This window comes from Medicago truncatula, chromosome 2 (assembly GCF_003473485.1).
Source record: "Medicago truncatula cultivar Jemalong A17 chromosome 2, MtrunA17r5.0-ANR, whole genome shotgun sequence".
In the NCBI taxonomy this organism is placed as follows: Eukaryota; Viridiplantae; Streptophyta; class Magnoliopsida; order Fabales; family Fabaceae; genus Medicago; species Medicago truncatula.
In genome coordinates, this window is record NC_053043.1 from 19,690,780 (window position 1) to 19,716,364 (window position 25,585).

Here is a 25,585-nt window from a genome sequence, read left to right on the forward strand (position 1 = left end):
TTGCATCCAATCACCCTTGGCATTCTTTTAGAGTAATCTCGCAAGCCGTGCTATACATTCTTCAACTTCATGAAGAAATCCCTTGGTCACCATAGCGCATAGCACCCAAGGTCCTTAATAGCCGTACCATTACCGGTGTATTCAACTCCACCTCACGCTGAGCGTACTCTACCTCAGCTAGCAAATGCGTGCATCCCACTATGTCTTCAACCTTGAAACTCCACCTCAACAGGTAGATCATGAGTATTCTTACCACCACCTCTCCAGGCTGATGTTGAGTGTTTAACGTCTCTCCAGACGACCACTGCTCCACTAGGCATCAATCCCAAGGTGAGACACATCACCTTCTTCATCCTCCAAACAACACCACACCATCAGAGCACCTGCATCCTCATAACCCTCAGAGACAATTTGTGTGGAGTTACCATTAATCTCTGGACAATCCTTCTTGAAGTGACCCATCTTGTGACAGTTAAAGCATTCAAACCTTGACTTGTTTCCACTCTTTCTCCGGTTACCTCTACCTCCACCATTCCCTCTTGAGACACTTAGGCCCTCACCGTGTTCATGAGTCAAGTCCTTGGACTTGGTCAACTCCTTGGTTCTCAAAGCCGCTTGAACTTCTTCCAAGGTAACAGTGCCTTACTTGCCATAGAGCATGGTATCTTTGAACGATTCAAAAGATTTCGGTAGAGCACACAACAAGAGTATAGCTTTATCCTCATCCTCAAGTTGCACCTCAATATTCTCCAAGTCATCAAGGATTTTGTTGAACTCCGTAAGTTGCTCCATGATGGCCTTTGACTCTATCATCCTGAATGAGTAGAGTCATTGCTTTAGGAATTGCCGATGAGGCAAAGACTTTGTCATATACAAAGATTCCAACTTTGCCCACATCGATGCCGCGGTTGCTTCCTTTGCTACTTCTCTCAAAACTTTATCCCCGAGGCACAAGACAATGGCACTCCTGGCCTTGTCCACCATCTCGGTCTTCTCCGCTTGTGACATGGTGACCGGTAACGAACCTTCACCCTTCAAAGCTTTCTCACACTTTTGCTGTATTAACACCGCTTCCATCTTTACCTTCCATAACCCAAAATCATTATCTCCGGTAAACTTCTCAATATCCCACTTTGAACCCATGGTACTTAATTATCCTTTGACCCTCGAGCCCCACGGTGGGCGCCAATTGTTGTGAATTCGATGAAAATCACACCAATAACAACTTGATGTGTGGAGCAAGGGATAATCAAGCAACCAAAAACAAAGTGTATGGAAGTTATAAATACAAGCCAAAAGTAGAAGAAAAAAAAAACAACGGCAAGAAAAACACAAAGAAGAGAAGAACACAAAAGAATTTGTTGACCCAGTTCGGTCCAAATTGACCTAGTCTGGGGGAGATAGCAGCCCTCCGATCCACTATATGATGAGTATCGTTACAAAAGAGAAATCAATGGGTTACAAGAATAAGTCTCCCGCCTAATTCTACCCAAAGTCCCAGCCTCTTCCGTAACCAAGAGACTCAATCCTAATAGTGTTTCCCAAGGTGAATCAACCAACAAACCCTTGTGTTTGTTCCGAAGAGACAAACTCTATACAAACCCTAGTTTTGTTGTTGCCTTTCTAAACCCTTGTTTCAGCCCCCTCTATCTCCAAGTTTGCTCTGATACAAGGTCTATATTTATAGTAAAAGTTTCCCTTAAAATTTGGAACAAATCTGCACCTAAAAATGTGTTTCTGTTATTCGTCGCCAGCGCACCATCGTGCCACGATGCGACCCCATCGTGCCACGATTTTTCCAGTGCCTTGCCTAAAAAATTAAAACCTCCATCGTGCCACGTTGCCTTGCCATCGTGCCATGATTCTGCTGAAACCTGATTTTAAGTTAACTTTCACATGGGTGTTACTCACTATATTTTTAATGCTACAGTGTTAACTGTCATTCTCATAACAGCATATAGGAAAATGATTGATGATGAGAGTGTGTGGAATTTTAGAGTAAAAAGTGGATCTCTTTCTCGCTCTTAGTTGTTAAGCATTCTTTTCATATTTTGTACCTTTCTTTATGCCATTGGCACTGCCATTATCATATAATTCCAATTCCTCCTTTATTCTATCATATTGTTTGTTTATCTTAAGTTCAAATTGCCTTTAGTTATATCTCTGTTCAAATTTCAAATTGCAAATTCTGAAATCATAACACGGTGCTTCATGCATTAATCTGAGTTCCTGTACTTTAAAAGTGACATCTCTTTTGAGCACTCAAAAGTTGTTAGATGATATAGATAATATCCTCTATAAACCAGGAGGTCGTTTACACCAATATAAAAGTTGTTTTAGTTTATCAATTGTGTATCTGAAATTGTGTGGAACAAACTTAACTTCAGATCCATAATGACGAAACTGATATGAAAGCGTTTGTACATGCAATTTGTTACCCCACGGGTTTTAATAAATCAATCAAACAATGACAAATTTATGCAAACCAATTAGTAGATAGTAGCAAAACTGACAGTTTGCTGTATACAGGACAATTTCAACTTTGAGAAGACATGTTTGGACTTTAAATTTAGATAGTAGCAAACAGTATGTAACTATTAATAAACCTTGTAATTTCATTGTAAAAGGAGTAAGCTAATCTACAACTCCCTCTGTCCCAGATTGTACGATGTTTTGGCCATTTCACACGTATTAAAAAATTAATTAATTTTGTGTGAGAAATGAATATTATGAATTGTTTTACAAAATTGTCCTTAGTAAATGATATAGGAAAGATAAATGAATGATTTGGAAGAAGAGAAAGTAGAAAATAGTTAAGGATATAATAGGAAAAATAACATTAATGCTTCGTTGGTATTGTAAAACGACATACAATTTGGGACAAATTTTTTTTCAAAGCGACATACAATTTGGGACGGATGAAGTATTTCTAATGTAATAAATTTTTCCCTCCATTTTAAAATGAGTGTCACTTTAACTAAAAAAATTTGTTTCAAAATAAATGTCACTTTAATTCCCAATACAACTTTAAATAAAATTCAATCCTAATTGCAATTGATATATTAAAAGCCATTCATAATAGTGGTTCCTAGTTGAAACATAGACTCCATCTTAAACTCTATATTGATACGTGAAATTGAAACCGACATAACCATATGCTTATCGCACGAAACCGAATTCATGCCGAAAACTAAATTTGTTTTCGTAAATAAAAGCACAGAAGGACAAAAACTGATTGTAATCTTTATCGCTTTAGCAATTTTGACAGAAAAATAATAGAGTTAGAAAGGTACGACCTGATATCATAATCTCTTCGACCACCGACGCTCGGGAGATCAGACGACAAGGCCGCGGTTGTCATTTTCCTCGACGGCATCAACAAAGAAAAAAGGCCATAACGGGGGCGAAGTGGAGGTTGAAAAGGGTGTGGCCCGAGTTAGTTTTACCGATTCCCACAGACGGCGTCAACTGTACAAGCAAAAAGCACAATAAGGGATACTAGGATTTAGTATCATATTATAGAGTTTAGACTGATTATTGAATGTCTTGAAAGTGTTTTCAAAAGGTTGTATTTATAGCCTTTTATGAGCCCGAGTTTTGGTTACTTAAAGCTGCAAGTAACAAGGGTATTTTGGTATATTAGACGCATTCTAGAAGCTTCAAGAAGCGGATAAGGCGGTTTACTGGCGACTAGGCTCGCTCTGGGCTTGATGACCCTTCTAAAGGGCGCTGAGGCCTTTTGGGAGGGTTTAAGAGCCCTTCCGTAGATTTTGAGAGCCTTTCTAGAGGTCTCTTGGTCTTTTAGGAATATGTTGACAGTCCATAACATTATATATATTATATAAATATATGACTTTTTTGTGATGGACAAATCATAGTATATTTTATTCGTTATTAATATTGCTCGCATTTTATAAAAATATATGTGTCTAATTATTTAACTATTTATTTTATTTTTCATTTGGTTTTATTCTAATAATTTTTATTCCATAAACTTTTATGAAGTGAAACATGTCTGAAGATGCATAAGTTGAAGTTGAAGCTCATGTCTGATACTTCTTCTTTAAGCAAGTCATTAAGGTTTTTTTAACCCCCACCGACAAGTTGAATGAGTTGAAGGCACAACTTAACAGATATTTTGTCAATCTTGGTGGAAAATCAAAGAACATCTCATGTATTTGTATAGGTATCATGCGTGAATCTTTGCGGATAATGATGAAGATAATTGGTAGATGTAGATTACATTTTTAGGTTGATGGTTGAAAATAATATCCTACATATTTATGTCCGCCCCGTTGAAGTGTAATATGTATTGACGAGTAAGAGTGTAATATGTTCGAAAAAAATCGTTGACTATGTTGCACTTTTAATGAAATTCAATCATTTGTGGATTGTGTATTTAATGACAAATTTGTGTAATTTAAATCAATTATGAGTGACTATGTTATGATGAGTATTATGAGTGAATAATATTGTTGATTTGTGTAATTTAGATCAATTATGTGTGTGTATTGATTACACGTCATTAATGGTTTGGTTACATGCATTCCATAATGTTCTATTAGCATAACATAACTCAGCGTGAGTTAACTCACACTGCTTCTACCGAACGTGACTTAGCTCACGTTAGATCAGTGTGACTGCATGAGTTAACTCACACTGAGGTTATTTTAAGAAGTTTGGGGTGGGAATGAGAAAAATTGAATAGGAAAAAAAGCAATTTTCTATCTTTTTTGCTTAAAATAAAGGCTTTGAGCCAAAAGGGCCTTTTTCTGGATTCGTGGCTGCCCAAATACGAGAAAATAATGAAGAAAATTGCTTTTTTGACAATGAATACTTCCTATTGACACAATTAAAATACGTAAATGCCCCCAGTGGTAGTAAACTACCGTTGGGAGAACCGCCGACAGTTAACTGCCGCTGGTGCTAGCGGTAGTTAACTACCGTTGCATTATGTATCTTAATAGAACGCAGAAACCTCCAGTTTCTCATTACATACATGCAAACCTTCATTCAAAATATAACCAAAAATCACCCAAACTTCAATTTGCTCGAAAATCATCCAAATTTCATCAATTAATTCACAAGTAAGTTCTTTCCTTCCTATTTACATGCAATGTACTTTGTTTAGGGTGTTAGTTTTTATAATTTTGAGCAAAATGTTAGTTTTAGGTTAGGTTAGAAAATTGCAAATTATGCATGATTTAGATGCTTTGATGGATTGTTTATGCTGGAATTGATGTTTAGAGTAAGTGTTGGTATAATGTAGTTGAATTTGATGTTGAAATAACACTAATTGTGCTAGTATTTTGAATAGCACTTAAGGTGTTTGATGAAATGCCTAAGTGAGAGAATCTTGTTTTGGGGAAATGGGTATGAGAGACCATTGCATGATGCGCCTGGCTACATGGCTTGGTATGCCAAAGTCTCTCACTCTCGTATTCTCCCACCTGATGAAGGATCTCCTCCCAGACCGGCGAACATGGAGCAGATCATAGAGGAGAAGCATGCCAGGGATGACTAAAGAGGAGATTGTCCAGGAGGTGATGCGGATAGCCGGTACTGGTCGCATGTCCTTACGTATCAGATTGCCAGGCGGCACAGGGGGCCAAGGCATGCTAGGCAGCAGTGTTGATTATGATTAGGGTTTTTTTTTATGTACTTTTGGACTGTGATGTATAATTATGACATGTTCCGTACATTTTGGTATTTCTATGACATTTTCCGACATACCTTTATATTATTTCTTGCGTTTTAATTTTATCTGTTAAATATTATTTTGTACGTACATTTTAATTTTCCGACATATCATTTTCATGGTTCTTTACTTTAATTTGCAATTGGATGCAAAAACAGGAAAAATTCTCCTGGATAATCAGTGCAGAGTGCAGACAACATTGGTCTAGTTTACTGGTGTGAACGGCAGTTAACTGCCGCTTGTACCAGCGGTTGTTAACTGCCGCTGGTGGCCAGCGGTTGTAACTGCCGGCGTATCATTAAGCGGTTGTTAACTGCCGATGAGACATTTTAGTATTTTACTTGTGTCAATAGGAAGTTTTTATCGTCATAAAAGCAAATTTTCAATAATGAATATATTCTTCTCATCTTGACAATTATGTTACACAAAATACACCCTACTTCAAGCTTCATACAAGTTGTACCACATTACAATAATCAAAATTTATAAAAATTACAACTCATATATCAAAAGTATAGTATTCTTAAGTAGCAAGTACAAAATAATGAAATTCAACACTGGTCTATCACCCATCATTAATTTACCTCTCCCACCAACCAACTAGAACAATCAAGAACAAGAACATGCAAGATTTGGCAATGTCTTAAACTCCTAATCCAGCAGTGAATGCTACACCTGTTGTGGGCAACCATAGATTCCCCTCAATAAATTGTGTCACTGTAAAATTACTAGCTTGACTAGAATCATTCATAATGTGATACCCTGGCCATTTAACTCGTTTATTTAATCCAGCACCAGACCCATAATTCATGTACTCAGCATAATACAATGTATCCAATGCAAAATCTCCATTCCATTCTAACCACCCTTCTGGCCTCAACACATCACTTATATGAGATTGCATGAAAATTGTTCTTGAATATTCTTTCCACGGTCTTCCAAGATATGTATAAGTGGAATTAACCGAAGGAAGAAGGTCTGTATCGGCGGTAATGTTGCAGAATTGGATTGAGAAACCAGTTGGTTCGTTAGGGTCTTTTCGTCCGTGAGCTGTGATAGTGTTCTTTTGATTTGGTAACCCTTTTTTTACTAGTATTTGACAGTTTTGAAAAAGAGTCGTGGCATCGCCAAAGATAAAATCCACCGTGCCACTTATTTTGCATTCTCGGAAGAATTGGCGCATTGTATGCGTGTAGAGGCTGTCTTGGTAACCAAAAATCCCACATCGATAGAATACAGAGAGGTCAGAGTCGGATCTTAGTGCCACTGCTTGGTGCTTCTCAGGACCTGCAGTGTTCTGAAAAGAGATGTCTCTTGCTATGAATCCTCTACCACTAACAGCTGCACACACACACACACACACGACGATTAGTAAGGATCGATATCTACTTCATAATTATTTTATTTTTTTTACTTTTTACATATATATGTTAGTTTTTATTTCAAGTTAGCGGAGACAAGCTCGAGTTAGTTTAGATTAGAAGTGGTTAAAACTGAATTGTTTAGTTTTTTAGCTATTTTTGTACAAGTTATTAGTTTTGAATAATTACTTGTAGAACAAGTAAAGTTAAGTACATAGCTTTTGTATAAATATGGTGTAAACCAAGTTTCATTGCTAATGAGAATCATAAGTTTACAATCAACAAGTACTTTCTCTTCTTTTTTTCTCTCGATTCTCAATTCTCTCACACAAACACAAATAACTTACACTGCAAGTTATCTTTGCTGTGCTATCAATATAAAGACAATCAATAAATTCTGTTATTTTTCATACCAATATGTATCTTTGTTCTGTAATACCCTTAATTATTTATTATCTTATTTCACCTATTGAGCCATTTTTTAAAGTCCATATTAGATGGAACCCTTAAAAATATATTAAAAAAAAAAAAACTAATAAAAACAAGGAATAGATCCAGAATTTTCTATAAAATTGTTCCTCGCTAGCTAATTTCCTCGGAAATCAATTTTTCCGACAAGAATGGTCTGTTTTCCAAGGAATTTTTTCCTAGATAATTCGATGATTTCTTGTAGTAAAAAATTCTTATATTTGTGGAGAATAAAAATATATCCAAACAAGAAAAGTGAATAAAAAATATTAATGTCAAAGTCATAAAAATATATTTAAGCAAGAAATGTGAATTAAAGTTTTCATGTCAAATTGATAAGATTGCGTAAGCTAGACAATCAACTTTATCCAAATAAACAAAGTAAACATGAGAATTTTGGTCATATATTTCAGCTGTTGATGAGGACATGAGTCATAGGTGTTATAAATATCATAATTGCAGCCACATGCTCATTTAATTTTTCGCATTCTGTAAGTTGCAGGCATGGATTGTGTTATGTTGGATAGCCTTTAATAACGTTGAGGGTTTTATTAATCGGTGCTTCTAAGGTACTACTTAAGAAGATAAAAGTAGAAAGAAAAATCAAATTTTACATTGAAAACAACACTTTTTTAATTTTGAAAAAGTAGATAGATAATTTCCAAGACAATATTTCATCTTATAATTTCTTAACCAGTACTTCGAGAACACCGGTTAACATTTTCCTAATACTAAAGGTCTATTGCATTTGATATGCTGAAAAACGATCCTTTCCATGGATGAGGATAAAACACATTCAACGATCCTTCCATGGATAAGTTAGAGAGTATTCAATATAAAAAAGTTTAATTCCAATGTCTGTCCTAATGTTAAAAGCAAAAATCTCGAGCCCAGAATCTAATTTCGAGTCTCGTTAGTATGTTTGGGTCAAATGCATCTAAATCTTTTTTAAGTTTTTCGTTTTTTCTAAAGTGGTTCTTTAAGTTTTAAAAGTTTCAAACAAATTCTTTAAGTTTCAAAAGTCTCAAACAAATTCTTTTAGTTTTTAAATTGTTTCAAACAAATCCTTTTAAAGGATGGTGGTAATGATGAGAATGGGAAGGGTGACGGTGCCCCAGTGGAACATGAATATTTGTCCCCTACTAGCTAGTTGGGTGCCTACAAACCCATACACACCTAATATTATCTGGCTCATCAAAAAATGAAATATAATATTAATTAATATGCACTTCAATTAATGTGTATTTGGTTTTTCTAATGCATTTTGTTTTTTTTTTTAAAGAAAATAATGAAATTTATTGTTAGATTAAATTAACAAGAATGCGTCATTTTGTGGTAACAACTTTTCGTAACATCCATGGTAAAATGAAGTAATTGTTCTCTATATTTAAATTGTGCGAGATAAGTTTAACTTATGGGTTTCTGCAAGGTACTCCTCCCTTGCGAATTTCGCAAGGGTTAACCACTCGTAAATAATTTGCGATGGCCGTTTTTGCATGTCATTTTACTCTTTGCAATGTCTCTAACAGAAATATGTTTCGCAAATTTTTTTTGTGTTTCACATAGGTTTTGTGTAAAAAAATTTGTTAACCTATTGTGAATTGAAGAAAAAGTAAAGTGCATAGTTTGTTTTTAGTTCTTACCAAAGGTTGCTGACCTAAACGTGGTCCAACCGTCGATGAAGCTCCGATTACCAGTGATAATTGTGGCATTCATACCATCTCCGACCATCATGAGATTCCATTTCTTCTTCTTGATTTCAACATTTTCAATATAAACACCTCTCTTTACGTATATCACATATCGTTTCATGCTATAATCAGGAGCTGCATGCACCGCATCCATCACCTTCGTAAAATTCCCGCTTCCATCGGTAGCAACGACAACATCGACGTTCACCCCATTTGCTTGCAAGAGTTTTCTATCATCTCTTTTAACCCAAGAAGGAAATCGACCTTTTTGTTCTTTTTGTGTAAAGCTATCTAAATTAGGGTCTACTTGTGTGAGAAGCTCTGCCAACATTGACATCATTTGGCTTAAGCCAGTAGACACTAATTGGCTCTCAATGCCACTTGTACCTTCAAATCCATCCATGCATGTCTCTGGATTTGCAAGTGCAGAACTTAACCATGTTCTCACATCAGAGTTCACATTTCCAGTACTATTATGCTTACCTACAATAAGAACAAAAAACAAATATTAATATTTTTTAGTACACCATTCTTTAAAAATGACCTAAAGTCGAGTTGAAACTTTAATTAAAATCCCTATTTTTTGTCGTTTTTAACTGTTATATTATAGTTACTAGCACATACGGTTAAAATGTACCATGACTATCCCCGTGAGCTTAACTCAGCTGGTAAGGACGATGCATATTATATGCAAGGTTCGGGGTCCGAACCTCGGACACCACCAAAAAAAATGTACCCTAACTTTTTGTTTCTCTTTTTACTTTATTTAATGAAATTCTAGCTTATGAAAAATGAACATGTTATTAATTAAAAAAAATTGATAAAATTATTTCTTTTACAATATCTTCTAGTAATTATATTTTTATTTCACATTTTTATCTCTATATAATAAATAATTAGATAGAATTCTAACAATCCATCAATAATAATAATAATAATAATTCCAAAAAGAAATAACTTATAAAATAATGACAACTAAAGGGAATCAAGAGTAGGAAAGAATAGTTAAGCTGGTGAATAATTTGGGATCAAATTAATTGTACAAAATAAATTAGTGTACTATAAAAAATTGGTACCAACTTAGCGAAAAAAGAAAAGCAGAGTTTTATGTAGCGGTCCCTGGTCGTAATAAAAATGGGTAAGCTACAATTATTGTAACTTTATAGATCATTATAAATAAAATGTCAAAAAATTTCAAAAAAAATTCTTTAAAAAAATTTAATACTTCTGTCCTTATCATCATGGTCACAAGGTAGCTTCACTCACACACCACATCAATTAGGTAAATTGACTATACATTTTCCAACATAGTTATCATGCTTGAGATTGGTTTGACACAAAATGTTAAATTTTGCAAAAGAAAGGATGCGTTTCATTTGCTAAAAAAATGAAGGACAGGACAGAACAACTCTAGTTTTCCAATGTTTGATTTGTAAAACTGTTTCAGGTACAGGACAAACGGGAGGCAAAGGACAGGACAAAAACTCATATTTTTGTCCCTCACCAAACCACAGCACAACTTTTTGTCCCACGTACAAGTTGTCTAAAATACCAAAATAGCATTTTGTCCCTCAAAAATCATATAAAACAAAAAATTACTCAATACCATAAAAAATTTGTCCCGTGCTGTTCTGTCTTCTATTGTACTGTTCTATCTTGTACTGTTTTATCCAGTACTTACTGTTTTGCAAACCAAACACACTCAAAGTCATAACTATTTTTCTATGGGTCAATTCAATTGTGCACAAATAGAACAAGTTTTGCATCATACAGAAACTAATTTTCATGTTAGATCAATAAATCTCATCATTAAATTAAATGAAATATAATATGACTTATTTATCCAACGATGAAAAAGATAAGATATAAACTTTTGCATAGTGCAGGACCATTTTATTTATGTATGTTAGACAAAACCTTGATTATATGCCAAAGTGTTAACAAATTAATTAACAAAGACAAAGTACTTATCTTTTTAATACTCAGATAGACCATAGTTACACATGAATAGAAAGTAAGCGGACAACAAGCTACGTCTCTGATGCTATTACCTTTGGGGTTCTGAGCAGCAGAGGCAGACCAAGTAAGTGCATCAGAGGAAAGATCAAGCATATCAATGCAATCAGAAACAGCATTAGAGAGACGTGAATCTCCAAATCCAGAACCACCAAATTGAGAAAGAATGGACATTACTTCTTGCAAAATGCCAACAACATCTTGCACTGTCCCAACAAATTCAGATGGAGCAACCTTAAGAAACTCAAATTCAGATGTTGCTTTAGTGGGAGCACTAGCACATAGTGCTGGAGTAGACAACAATAATGTTAAAATGAATGTGCATGTTATGAGAGTGGGTATTGGTTTTGTTCGAGATAGTACTAACTCTTTTGTTGAAGAAAGAGCCATTGGAAGAAAAGTAAAGAAAAGAAACTGAGTTAGTAGGTTCCACTACGTTGGGCTTTGAATATTTAAAGGTGAATGGAAGGGAATGGAGTAAATATTTGCATGTATTGGTTAGATGGGCAGGTGAGGGAATTAAAGAAACGGCTTTCTTCCCCACCACAAAGATAAATGTTGATATAAATTTTGAATAAATATTAAATGAAATTAATTTTGAAACATACATCATCTTCGGTCACTATTATAAACAAGGATCGAGGGCACTCTGTAAGGATCCTAAATTTAACAATTATTCTTTTTAAAAGTCAACTATTATAATTATCAATGCAATGAATATACAACTTTTCATATAAAACTTACAATTTAAAGTGCTTAAAGAGTGCCCTAGGACACTCGTTAACATTCCATATAAAAAAAAAAATCATTTTTTAGATTCATTCAACAAATGATGTATGTGGTTTAGATTTATTCAACAAATGGCGTATGTGGTCTAGACCGCATACATGATTTGTTGAATAAACCTAAAAAATGGATATTTGCTTATAACAGCGACCTAAGGATATGTAAATGTTACCATGTTAGTTGTAAATAGTGGTAACTAGACAGGTCTTAGAGTCGTCTAGTTACATGATGAGAAAGCTTATGTTTGAGGGGGAGCATACTCAAAAGATTGAATGGACTCACACTTGAGAGGGAGATTGTTGGTGTGTCTAGTGTGAGTTAGAAGCTTTACATTATATAGAAAATTGAGTGTTTAACAACATATAAGTTAGACGACTCATAAACCTAATGTCTTAATGTTTTAGATGAAAATGTGGTATCAACTTTTTATGTGTGATTGCTCTTAGTTGAATGTGATTTTCGGACTCTACTTATGATTCAACAGATTGCTCATTTTAAATGAGTTTTCTTCGGACTCTACTTTAAACAACTATTTTTTGAGACAACCAAAGATACACAAAAATCACATGCATCCATCAAATTATGTTGAGATGTCATTTTTTAAAATGCCTTTTTTTGTTATGGTCAAGTAGTCTATTTTAAATGTCTCTTTATTATCTTAAATAATAGTAAAATATATCTCCATAAATCAGCTTATCGATGGTACATATAAATTTTAAATTTAATTTCTTATTTAAACATGTTTTACTATAAAAAGTAACTTTCTTTTACCCCCTCCGTCCTATAATAACATAGTCAATCGCACACAAAAAATTATTCCAAAAAAATTGACGTATTTCATTTTTCAGTACAATATCAATTACTTTTTACCAATTATAACTCTAATTAATACTACTTTCATTACTTACAATTCAATATATTTTACTTTGCATTTATGATAATGAAAAATGAACCAATACTTGACAAGACACTAAAACTATTTTTCTCTCTCTTTCCTTCATACATTTTTTTTAATAAATGTAAAATGAATAAATGACTCCGTTATTATGAAACGGATGGAGTATAAACTATGTGTGCCTTGCACAGCTATAAAGGTATTAATCTTGAACGGATCGCATAGGATCTACAAGTATTTTCTCCAAGAGTTTTGATGTCACATTTTAATGCTTAATTTTGAAACTATGTGATCATTAAAAAAGTAACTTTCTTTTAAACTTCTAATACTATGGATAAAGTAAGTTTTCAAATACAAATTCATCTAATAAGAAAACATACAATTGATGTGTTAGTTTTGTGGTAAGAGCTTAGTTTTATAACCTTCAGATATAGAACATTGCAGCAAATCTTTTCTCAAGGGTTTTGATGTTGTTACATTTTTAATGCCTGATTTTGAACTCGATGCCACTAGTTAAATCATAAGAGATTTCCAACATTTCATCCAAAACATCAGGGATAATGTATGTTTTTTAATAAAACCTCACAAATTCATCTTATAAAAAAACATTCACATGATGTCTTAGCTTAGTGTGATACATAGTTCAAATTTCTTCAAAAACGGTTGTAAAATGACAATTATTGTCGGTTCAATTATTAAAAATCTTACTAAAAAAAATAGTTGGCCATTTTTTATATATGCAAATGTTAGTGGATAATTTGTAAAAGGAGGTAGAAATATTAGTCACATGAATCAAAACTTTGACATGGATAGAACTCTTTTAGTGCACAGCTCATAATGCTGATCTCATTGGTCTTTTAAAGATTAATTAGATTAGATGTCATTGAAAGATAATTGCTATCAAGTTAGTTTAACATTAAAGTGTAGTATCACGTCCTTATGATATTTCAAAATTCAATTATTGTTAGTGTACAAAATATTATATCGCTGAAAATGAAAGATACAAATACAGTTATTGATGATTATGTAATTTAACAAACTATCTGATTGGCTTAGTAGTTGACTTGTGATCTTCAGGTTTGCTCCTCTTAAGATTTTAGGTTCGATTTCCTATGCTGTTAATTTTGATGGGCTAAGTCCATACAGAGCTTGCTTTGGCTTTAAACGGGGTCCTCGTAAGTGGGCAGTGGGATTAGTCGATTCTTGGATCAGATACCGAATTTAAAAAAAAAAAAACAAAAAACAAAAAACAAACTATCTGATTTTAAAAAAATCCATATGGTGTTATTTTTGTTTTTAGGAAACTAAATATTTTTTTAAATGATCTAGCAGCTAAACTCACACAATACAAATGTGAAAAACTAGGAAATTTGGAGTTTAAACTTCAATCCATGCATACGAAATTTATCAACCAAGTTGCACTTACAAACAGGATTTAAGTAACTAATTTTTAATAAAAATAAAGTTGTACCAATGATTAATTAATGTGTGACAATGGTGTTTAGTGTTTAAAGGATAGAGTTGGAAGGTCTATTCATATACGTGCTATTGCCAGAATTGCTATACAAATTTATGGTGTGGATTCTTTTGAAACTCCAAAGTCAGAGGGATGTTGTTACTTAGAAATCAAATTTAAGAGGGTTGCAAGTTGAGACATGACATGTGAGTCATCATATGAAAATAGGCAAGTTTCACATCTAGTTCACGATAATCGTTGAAATTTCAATAACGATTTTTGTAGGCCTTTAAATAGAAGCTCACAAACCTAGTGACCTAATTGATGTCAGATTGGTAAAGAAAATACAGTTAACAACTTCAAAAATCAATTACTTCGGTATTATTATTATTGTTTGTGTTGGGGTGGAGGAGGGTGTGGAGGCTTGGCAGAGGTGTAGGAGGTTGTGAGATTGGGAGGATGATTTGGTTAGGGAGTGTCGGTTACTGTTGACGGATGTTGTTTTAAATGTTTCAATTGCTGACCGATGGAATTGGCACCTTGATAATAACGATGGCTATTCTGTCCGTAGTGTTTACCATATGCTTACTGTAGATAACAGTAAGGTTTTAGAGGCGCATTCAAATCTCATTTGGCACAGGCGGGTGCCGGCAAAAGTGTCTATCATGGCTTGACGTCTTTTCTGCAACAGGTTTCCTACCAAATCTAATATGCTGGCTCGCATGATCATTTCTCATGAGGCTCACAGGTGTGTGACTGGGGTGCGGTGAAGTGGAAACAGCGCAACATTTGTTTGTTTCTTGCTCCATTTTCAGTGAGTTGTGGTCTCTTGTCCGTCGGTGGATAGGAGTCTACGGGGTTGATCCGCTTGATACTCACCAGCATTTTATCCAGTTTATTTATTTGTCAAGCGGATCGACAAAAAGATCTTTTATGCAACTTGTGTGGCTTTTATGTGTTTGGGTTATATGGTCAGAACGTAATAACAAGTTGTTCCAAAATAAGGTGTCAAATATGAAGCAGCTAGTTGATAAAATTAAAATCCATTCATACTGGTGGATGAAGGCTGCTAATATTGTTTATGTTTTAGGTGTTCACAATTGGCTTGCATGCCCTCTGGATTGTTGTTTGGGCACTTGGTTTTGTTGTTTGTGTGTACTGTTTGTAAAACTGTGGTTGCATTTTGTTGGAACAATGTTAACCTCTTACTGTTGGTATATATAATTGATTTTTGCTTCTTCAAAAAACAAATTATTATTTGTCAAAATGGCACCATCAATCTTAGTAATTTCTTTAAGCGAAATATAATAAAATTAAAATAAAATGGAATACGAGATTGGGTGGCGAAGGACTTGTCTCGGTATAACCTAGTCAACCAAATACTAATGGATACGGATTATACATATAGATAGAAGTTAGCACAAGAGTAGAATAAAAAGGAGTAACAACCTTAAATGGGTATTAAACAAAACCCAAATCGACGAATCCACGAATGAGTGCCAAATCGAATTACAAAAAAAAAAAAAACAGAGGAGTCAATGTTTAGTGATCTTAGTAATGAGTAAGAAGGGAACCATAACAATGAGAGCTATGAACTCATTTGTCAAAATCGTGATTTAAATCGCAAAATCTTTAACCCAAATCCATTATCGCAAAATCCTAGTAGAATGACATCAAAATCGCATAAAATCATGAAATCTTAATCGCATGTTTTTACAAGATTTTGAAGGATAAGGGAACTTTTTTATGCGAGTCGATTTTGACTTGGTTGGTCCATTGACCCAGTTCTATAAATTAACTCAACAACGTTTTTTTTTCCAATCTTTCAATGCTAGAGTGCTGCTTCACCGTACGATCCCATTCAAAATGGACCAAACCTAACTAGATTCATTCCTTCCATTTTGTCTTCAATCATCATCGTTTCCTTCGATTCCGTCTTCAATCATCATCGCCAAGCTTCCTCAAGTATTTTGTATTCAATCATCATTGTTTGCCTTGAAACTTAAGAGCCGCTTACTCACTTAGGATCAAGTATTTTGTAATGCATCTATGATTTTCCTCGAAGTATTTTGTCCGTTGTTCAGCATTATTATGACTACTAAATAATATTTGACATCTAGGTTTTGAGTCATTTATGTTTAAGTATTTTGTGAACTTGAAACTTTGAGTCGTTATATGCAATTTATAACATATATTTAGCATTATTTTGGTTTTTGTAGAATCTATCAATTTTGATTGCGATTTTACGATTTTCAATTTTGTTATCATATATCGATTTTGCAAAAATAGTTAAATACAGTCATTCAATTTTAATTGCAATTTTAAGATTTTCGATTTTGCTATTTCCTTCTGAAGCAAAATCCTAATTTTGACAACCTTGTTGAAGACACGAATAGTGACTCCTTAGACAATTCTCATTTACCGGTTAAAGGAAGTATTTCTAAAACAGAGAACACAAAGGTATGGCTTAATTTTCAAGTGTCGGTGGTCACTGTGTATATCACTCTCCTATGTGACCAAATTTAGAGTGTATTCTTTCATTGAAATTCATTAACAGTGACTTCTACAGCTTCTGCCTAATCAATTTTGCCATCTTTTTTTAACTTTCTCTAATGTGACTCAATCATCAAACACATCAATGTTGATCACTCACATCGTGTATCATATCATATGTTCTATCATCAGAAAATAAAAATAAAAAGTATGTTTTTTCTAGAGAAATCATGATATTTATACAATCATTTTACGATAATTTTTGAACAATTTTCTTTCTCATATGTAAGTGATGTTGTTATTATCTCTTTTAATTTTTCTCTCTTGATTGTTTTTAATAATAAGAAAGGAGAAAAACAAAATTATCATCAAAGTTGTTATTAAATTGATGTACAAATATCATTGTTTTTTTTTATTAACACTAGATAGATGACCCATATGCTTGCTAGTGAGTAGTCACTTGCGAATGTTCATTGTTTTTAGACAAAAGTATGTACTATAGGGCTGTCTTTTGCATAATTTTCGGAATCCAATCATGGAATAAGGCTTAGCTTATTACTAGCTTATATGATAAAAAAACGACACGTTCGATAACATTTTTTTTTTCTCAAGAGTATTTTTTTGCCAAAATGAGACTTAGATTATCACCGGTGATTTATTTTGCACAAGACGTGCAAAAGAGAATCACCAAAAAAGAATACAAAGTGAAGTCACTAATGTATAAATAACAAACACCGAAGTAAGGAAACAGAAAAACAAGAAGATTACAGGCCGACATCCATACAAGACAAAGGGTGCTGCCGCCCGTTATGATAGCTAAAAACTAAACTAAACATATTTGCTTTTAACCACTGAAAAGATAACAATTTAACCTTCTCTGCTATACTCGGTTGTTCCTTTCTATCCAAATAATCCAGACACAAGTCAACCAGATTATCTGAAAGAACGTGTAAAAGGATGCGGTAACCCAACCATCTGACCAAACTGAAGAAAGTGATTCCTACTCCCAGCTGGAGCGACAAAGGATAAACGAAGCCACTGCAAATCTGTGGACCACACGCAGCCAAAAGTGTCGCAGCTAAAAAAGAGGTGGTCTGCGGTATCCAAAGAGTCGCACCCACCCACACACATATTATCACAGATGTGAAAATTTGATACCGAACTAGATTATCTTTGGTCGAAAACCTATTGCGAAAAAGTCTCCAAACGAACAATAAAACCTTTAGCAGAATACTTATGCCAAACATGAACCAACAAAGTCTAATTCAATTAACTAGAATTTTTTTTTACAAAGTCTATGAGTCATGTTTGACCCGGTCAAAAAATAAATATGAACACAAACTAGATTTTTATTTTATATATTATTTTATAACACTCTTACACTCCTCTACATTTTACTCTTTGACACACAAACTCACATTTTCTAATTCATGAAGATATATTTATTTTCTATAGAACCACACATAGTGGCATAACAAATATGAAATTCAAGTGCTATTTAATTTGGGAAAGCAAACTTCTTTCCCATCATGGGAAAGTAAATCTTAACCATTAGATTCAAGAGGAACATTGATTTTATCATAGTCTTTCTACATTATATTTTTTCCCCTTTATTCTTCTTCATCCCTCAATAAAAACTCTCATTCATCTTTGTTCATCTCTTAAACCCAAAATTCCAAAAATCAAAATAAAAATTCAAAAATAAAAAATCTCAAATACACACAAACGAAGAGAAAGGCAATAGATACACAAATTTTCTCTTTTACAATTTTGCTAGTTTATTGAGAATCGATTTTAATTTGAATTCTGTTTGATCTGGGTTTTTATTTATGGGTTTTCCAACATATAATTTTTTTGGTTTTATTTATGAGATTATGAAGATGGAAGTTAGAATTAAGGGATTGATGAAGATTTTGATGTTGAGGTTGTTGTTGTTGTTTGTAGAAAACATTGCTGTTAGTGGAATTGTTGTTGTTGTTGAAATTGAGGGATAAAGGGGAAAAAAATATAATGTAGAAAGACTATGATAAAATCAATATTCCTCTTGAATCTAATGATTGAGATTTACTTTCCCATGATGGGAAAGAAGTTTGCTTTCCCAAATTAAATGGCACCTGAAATTCATGCGGTGAAAGTTACAATCCCATTTTTCTATTTTTGATCCATAGGTTCATGGTCACAAAGTCGTTGTGCACAAAGGTGTTAAAATCAACAAATAGAATTACACCTTTGGTTCAAAGTTTTGTCCCAATGATTTCTGAGATGATTGGAAATGGTTCTTGTATTGTATATAGGTGTTGTTTGAGTTTTTTTCTTACTGAAAATTATGTAGTTACAAGAATTAATATTGATGTTGTACTATGATTAAAATAAATTGATGATTAATTTTTTTTTAAAAAAACTTATCCATCGATTATTTGTCTTGGAACCAACCCGATCTTGTTTTTATAATGTCTTGTCTTTGTTAGACATAAACCTCATCGAGTTTAGAGTTGGGTTCGAATCTAACAATTGATATGAACTAATGTTTGGTTCAGGACTTCGGATCGTATACAACCCGATCTAAACACACAAGAGCTGTTTTTATGAGGACTGAAAAATACATGGAAGACTTTGAAACATTATTAAGTATTTGAGGTTGTTAAGTTGGAGCTGTCTTTTTCCTTCAACGAACTAATGAAGATCATAAAAGAAAAAGAAGATGAATGTGTGTATGTATGTTTGTTTGAGACTTTGACTACATGAGAGACAATAAATCCGAAAGAGACATTTTTAGTTGGGACGATGCTGCGAAGACAAAAGCGCGTTTTACACGTCAACGTTTTTTCGAGAAAGTATTTATCTAAATAATTTCAAACAATACATATCAACTATCAACTATAATAATATTTCTGTCCAAAAAAAATCTATAATTATAATATTCCCCTAAAAAAATATAACATCCTCTCAACTTTATATTTTATCCATTTATTCTATTAGGAAATATAAATGTAGAAGCGTTGTCTAAAATACTTTTATCAACATCAAACATAATAAATGTCGATTTAAACCACAAGAAAGAATGAAATTTAATCTTTAATAATAGGATCCTAACTCGTGTAGCGAGTTTTGTGATACATATTTTAGAAGTTACACACTTTAATATTTTTTTCCCCCAAAAAAATATTTTATAAATTTTTGTTTTTTGTGACTTTGGAAATTTCGTTAGGAGGAATAAAAATTTAATTTATTATCTCTTCCTCCCTCCCCCTCTCTCTCTTAAATGGGTTTACAAAGATCTTTCCTCTTATTTTTTTAAGAAGGATATGTGACTTTTAGAGCGAGAGCTTTATGAAGTTTTTCATCTTTTACCACTTGTTATAATGGTAGTAGGTAGAGGTGTTCAAATACAAATGGAATCATCATCTTAAAAATGAATCATCATCCTAAAAAGGAAATGAGTAATGATATTTAAACAACTATTTTGGTACAATTTTTGGTACAATTTTATTGTTCTCTCTTTTTATTGGTCAAAAACAATGGAGAGAGAAAAAGGAAGAGAGAGAATAAGAAGATAATGTGAGTATGAGAGAGAAAGTTGTACAAATAACATTTCTCGAAGGAACTGAATCAAAGTGAAATCACAAACCGATCGCAAAAAATCTTTTTGACACCCTATCAAAAAAAAAGAAAAAAACTAAAAACCATGCGTTTGAATGCGGTTTTATGAAAGCCGCTTGGATTGGATCACATTTTGGATCATTTTCCAAAAAACCTATGAATAGCGCATAAACTAAAAATTTAATGTAACATAATTAATAAATTAAGAAGCAAAATTACGTTCACAAGCTAATATTATATATCCAAATTCACATCTTCTTTAGGTAATAATTAAAAATGTTATTCAGAAAAACAAATGTTGATTACATATATTTACGTTGTTGATAAGATTTGATTATTTTTACCAATTGCTATCATTTATACGTGATTTTAGAAATAATTACGATCAAAAATATTTTATCATGTTAATGTAAAAATTATTTACTTTGCTGCATATTAATTAAATCCATGATTATATACAGCTTTCGGTTTTAAATATTCAATTAACATCACTTTTTTTTTTTTTTATAGATAGACAAAATGGCAAAGTCATCACTCTTTAGTTATACCAAGTGTTCAATAATTTATTTTTTTTCCTCAAGAAAAAAAAAATTAATCAAAAAAAGAAATATAGTTTTTTTTTTTTTTTTTTTTAAAAAAAAACCTCACTCTTTATTTATAGCATACGTGTTTGAAGCAAATAACATCACAATTTCACAAAGTTGATAAGTTAAAATCAATTTCATAAAAGTTGTTGGATGCAGCACACCAGTAAGAGCCTACAAATTTAAACCTTAAGACCATTGAAATTTCAAATTATAGTCTTCAAAATTGCAAAACTTATCAAGTTAGTCTCTAAGTCAATCTATAACAGAAACAAAATTGAGTTTAACACATTTGATGCAAAACTGGTATCCTTAGCATCATTTTCGCTTTCTATTATATGCTTTCTTTCTCTTCTTCCCACCTTCTTCGCCGGCCGAAGAGATATTACTATCGACGTGGCTTGTCTATGTGTAGCCAGTTTCCGTTTACACCGACAGTCAAATGAAAGAAGTTAATCATTCTTCCAAAGCACACTATTCATCTCAACACCGTCATTTGTGCAGAGTATTACAAATAGTTTCTCGGTCCATAGTACATCTAAATTTGTCTAAGTATTAAAACAGTCCAGTTAAAAGTGATTTTTCACAATTTGATGTTGCAGGATTTTTAGTAAACTATGATGCTATCAATGACATTAATTCTTGTTCAACTTCATCCCAGTTCTCAACTTTGTGCACAAGAGGATGTTGATAAGCAAACTCAGTCTTGCTCCAAGGATACGAATTTTCGTAATCGAAAAGTAGGACTCTAATTCCGGCTTCAGCACACTCCATTGCATATCTTGGGTTATCATCAATAAGAACCTTAGCATTTAAAGACCTGACAATGTATAAAGAATCTATAAACAATAAATCATTGGAAGCATTAAGTTTGCATCAAACTTAAAAAGAAAAAAAAGACTTGGATCTGTCTATCTAGAATGAATTCAGATTCCCTGCAGCCAAGGGATTCAACATATACGCATTCAAGACATTGGTGTTCGTCCAATCTTGATCAGACAGTCCAAAAAGTTACAGATTTTAATGTATATTTTGTAACTCAATACCAAGATTGAATTTGGACCGTTCAATCCTGATTGAACGGCCACCAGTGTACCATTTGATATGTACCCTGACAACTAGTGTCTGCAGGGGAGCTGGGTCCATAGTTCAAAATGTTAATAGATGCATGCATGGTTATCAAATTGAGATTCAAATTGTGCATCAAAGACCTATTTTTCGAATCATGAATTGAATCTTATTACAATGTATTGTAAGATATATTACGAATAAAAATGACATTTTTATGTAAAAACAAGCAACACAGACAACCTATAAGCTAATCTATATAATCAACTAATCTCAAAATAATTCAAGATTCGAGTCATAAATCAAATGATAAAAAAGTGGTTGTCTAATCCAAGGGGACCAATCTCACCACCCACTTGCGGGGGCCTCATTTAAAGCCATTAGCATTGTATGGACTTGCCCACCAAAATTGGCACCAGAGGGAATCGAACCTGAGATCTTGAGAGAAACACACTTCAAGATCCCAAGCCAACCCCAGATGGGATTCAAGACGAGATTCATGTCAAATTTATACATATATACTAAATCTGTGTATCGATCAGGTTCAGTTTTATATCGAATCAAAATACGACTCGCATAAAATATTGATAACCATGGATGAATGAATTAAGAATGTGACAAGTTTTATTTAGGGAGTAAAAATTTAGGAGAAATGAAGGTGGATAGGACTAAGAGGCATACCTACAAATCTCTGACTTTGGTCTTGACACTCCATCAAGAGCAAAGTGGTTTCCAAAGTGAATCTCATCAAACAATCCTGAAAAGTTATTCTCTATCCACTCAATCGTATGGTCCTTGATTGCATTCTGCCGAGATCTGAACATAAACATATACAAACAAACAACTATTAGCTGCTGAATCGCAGACTCTGCTACACATTCAAGTAAAATCAGTAGCAAAACGTACGTTACAATTGATAGGTCACAAAATCGTGATAATTTCTGCAGGGCCATTTGAGCACCTGGGATAGGTTGGATCCCTGACTTGAAATATGGTGTCTCGAAAAACTCATGAACACGACTATTAGCTGCACAATAAGAAGATATCAATTTCTAATCAGTCTAATTATTGTTATACAGCATGACTAAATTTTATCAGGCATAAGCATAATGAACAAAAGTAGATAAAAAAAATTCATAAAATGAACAACAGAACGGCTGTATGCATTTACCTTCATCTCGTGAACAGTTCCATATCTGTAAGGGAAATAAAGGGTTCATCAGAGTCTCATCTACAAACATAATTAAAATCCTATGCAATACACAAACTAAATGAATAAAATGGCTCGAGAGAAGAGGTACACAAATTTCTAAACACCAAGAAAACATCGAAAGAAGAGAATTATGAGCCAATAAAATCCATGTTTCATATATGTAAGCAGAGTTCTCTACAGCAACAGAAAAGAGTGCAGAAGGTAGTTCCCTCTTCATAATATGCGGAGAAAGAAATACATGAACCACAAGGTGAATTCCAATCCTCCAATACAAGCTAATAAACCGTGATTATAATAGGTAGATTGAGCTTACGATTACATTATCAAGGGTTAATACCAGAGAATATTAAATAATCTCAAATAAACCAAATATCAATATGCATGTAGTATTATGGTTAATGCAAAATTTCTAATTTCCATCTAACTATCATGGAGTCAAAAACAAAAAAGCAAACTATCACAAAATTATAGATTTGTTGAAGCAGTAACCATGTGATACCTTGAAGAACTCGTACACATGATACTCAGAAACCGAATAATTTGATGAGTATCGATCTGCTATGAACTTGTTCAGAGCTGACACGAAGTTTCCTAATACTGCATATAAAAGAAAAGGAGATGAAACAAATGCACATCAGGGGGACAATAAAAGTGCAGAATCCTAGAATTCATTTCACATTCTAAGAAATGTAAAGAACCATGTGAGTTTCATGTTTAACAAAAGAAAGAGAACAAATGCTTCAACTAACACAATCAAGTACAACCAGTTCCAGATTGCGGCTGAAAGACCATGGAGGAAAGCCAAAATCCGCCATTTTAAGCCATCATATCCGCCATGGTGCCACCATCCTTCACAAATTGTCCATGACGGTTGTCAAAAAATCTGCCTTGGCATTGCCACGGCTGATTTTTTACAACACTAAAATTCAATATATATAAATCTAACATGAAGCATATGCCAAAATTCCAGAATAATCTGACTAATTCATGCACTCAGTGACGGAGACTTTTTTTTACTTTAGATTGAACCGTGTTATAGATAGGAAATATCCACCACCGTTTAATAGTCACTAATCTCTGCCTGGGAACCTGTTGGGCACACAGGATGAATTTTCTCCTCTCAACCGGGTTTTCTCCATAGGCAAGACTACAAGAGCCAAGGATCAGAGCCCAGACCATGTGCTTAAGGTGTCTAAGTCCCTTCACTCAAACCAACCACATGCTGATATCGTTTGATCCATGTAACCTATCCCACTGAGTGGGGTAGGTTACATGGATCAAAGGAGGCATAATGCTCCAACATATACGGTATACCATATTTGTATCCAACTAATTAATCTTTATATGTTTCTTAATAGTTTATCTTATAGTTATTTGACTACCTTCTATCTGATCTAATCTCCTTACTACCGAATCTACGGGACTTCTTCCTACATGCCCAAATAACCTAAGTCTAGTTTCCAGCACCTTTTTTTTTTTTCTTTTTTTACTGTAGATGCTATGCCAATTATCTCACTAATGTTGTCATGTCTAATCATAGCACGTCCAGTCTTGCCACACATCCAACGCAACATCCTCATCTACTTTTAATTTATTTTCATGTTAGTTCTTGATAGCCCAACACCCCGTCAACATTGCCGGTTTAACAGATGTCCGATAAAATTTCGAAAGCATTCTATAACACCATGAAAAATTAAAAGGTGAAAAAAAAAATGCAGCACAAAAATACCATCACCATATAAGAATAAAGGATTAACATTTAACATAGGGATACATAAATAAATACAAACCTTCATCAACATCAACAGCAACTACAAGCTTATGAGAAAATTTCTGATCAGGGTAACAAAAAGATCTATTGTGACTTCCACCCTGTGATCTATGCTCAACAATAGTAGCATCACATTTTCCATCAATGACAGGAATACCCTTCTCTAAACCCTTTGTATTTTCCTTCAGAAAAACCCTCTTGACATTACCATTTCCATTATCAAAACAGGATTTAAGATTGAACCTAACAACTTTATTAACCTCAGAATAAGAAGAAGAAACAAAAGGGTATTTGCAAAAAGTTCTTGTGAAATGAGAACTTGGATCAGAGTTTAACAAATGAGCCATGATAATGATTATGCAGAATTTGGAGAAACAAAGAGATTGATCATGATTGTAAAGGATAAATATCAAAGGAAGAAAAAAACCTTTTAATTGAGTAGAACAATGCAATGGTTCCTAAAGAAGAAATTTTTAGCATACACT

The 25,585-nt window shown here is 33.4% G+C and overlaps 2 protein-coding genes across 2 annotated transcripts; both read right to left on the reverse strand.

Annotated features, from left to right (window-relative positions):
• Positions 1-6,118: 6,118 nt before the first annotated feature.
• Positions 6,119-11,663, reverse strand: LOC11441689 (pectinesterase/pectinesterase inhibitor PPE8B). Its single transcript, XM_003595338.4, has 3 exons — positions 11,270-11,663; positions 9,171-9,701; positions 6,119-7,039 (listed from the first exon to the last, which is right to left on the reverse strand). Exons 1-3 carry the CDS (start codon positions 11,622-11,624, stop codon positions 6,342-6,344), a joined length of 1,584 nt encoding a protein of 527 aa, XP_003595386.1. The 5' UTR covers positions 11,625-11,663; the 3' UTR covers positions 6,119-6,341.
• A 9,823-nt stretch (positions 11,664-21,486) lies between these two features.
• On the reverse strand, positions 21,487-25,564 carry LOC11445481 (uncharacterized). The gene is made up of 6 exons (XM_003595340.4): positions 25,120-25,564; positions 23,829-23,926; positions 23,288-23,312; positions 23,023-23,143; positions 22,798-22,932; positions 21,487-21,868 (listed from the first exon to the last, which is right to left on the reverse strand). The coding sequence occupies exons 1-6, from the start codon at positions 25,445-25,447 to the stop codon at positions 21,664-21,666; spliced, it is 912 nt and encodes a 303-aa protein (XP_003595388.1). The 5' UTR covers positions 25,448-25,564; the 3' UTR covers positions 21,487-21,663.
• Between the last annotated feature and the right edge of the window lie 21 nt (positions 25,565-25,585).

Coding starts and splice junctions, on each gene's coding strand:
- LOC11445481 (XM_003595340.4), bottom strand. CDS start 25,447: ATGGCTCATTTGTTAAACTCTGATCCAAGTTCTCATTTCACAAGAACT. Junction 22,933..23,022: donor TGTGACCTATCAATTGTAAC/GTACGTTTTGCT, acceptor GTTTATGTTCAG/ATCTCGGCAGAATGCAATCA. Junction 21,869..22,797: donor CCAAAGTCAGAGATTTGTAG/GTATGCCTCTTA, acceptor ATACATTGTCAG/GTCTTTAAATGCTAAGGTTC.
- LOC11441689 (XM_003595338.4), bottom strand. CDS start 11,624: ATGGCTCTTTCTTCAACAAAAGAGTTAGTACTATCTCGAACAAAACCA. Junction 9,702..11,269: donor TGCTGCTCAGAACCCCAAAG/GTAATAGCATCA, acceptor TTCTTATTGTAG/GTAAGCATAATAGTACTGGA. Junction 7,040..9,170: donor GTTTAGGTCAGCAACCTTTG/GTAAGAACTAAA, acceptor GTGTGTGTGCAG/CTGTTAGTGGTAGAGGATTC.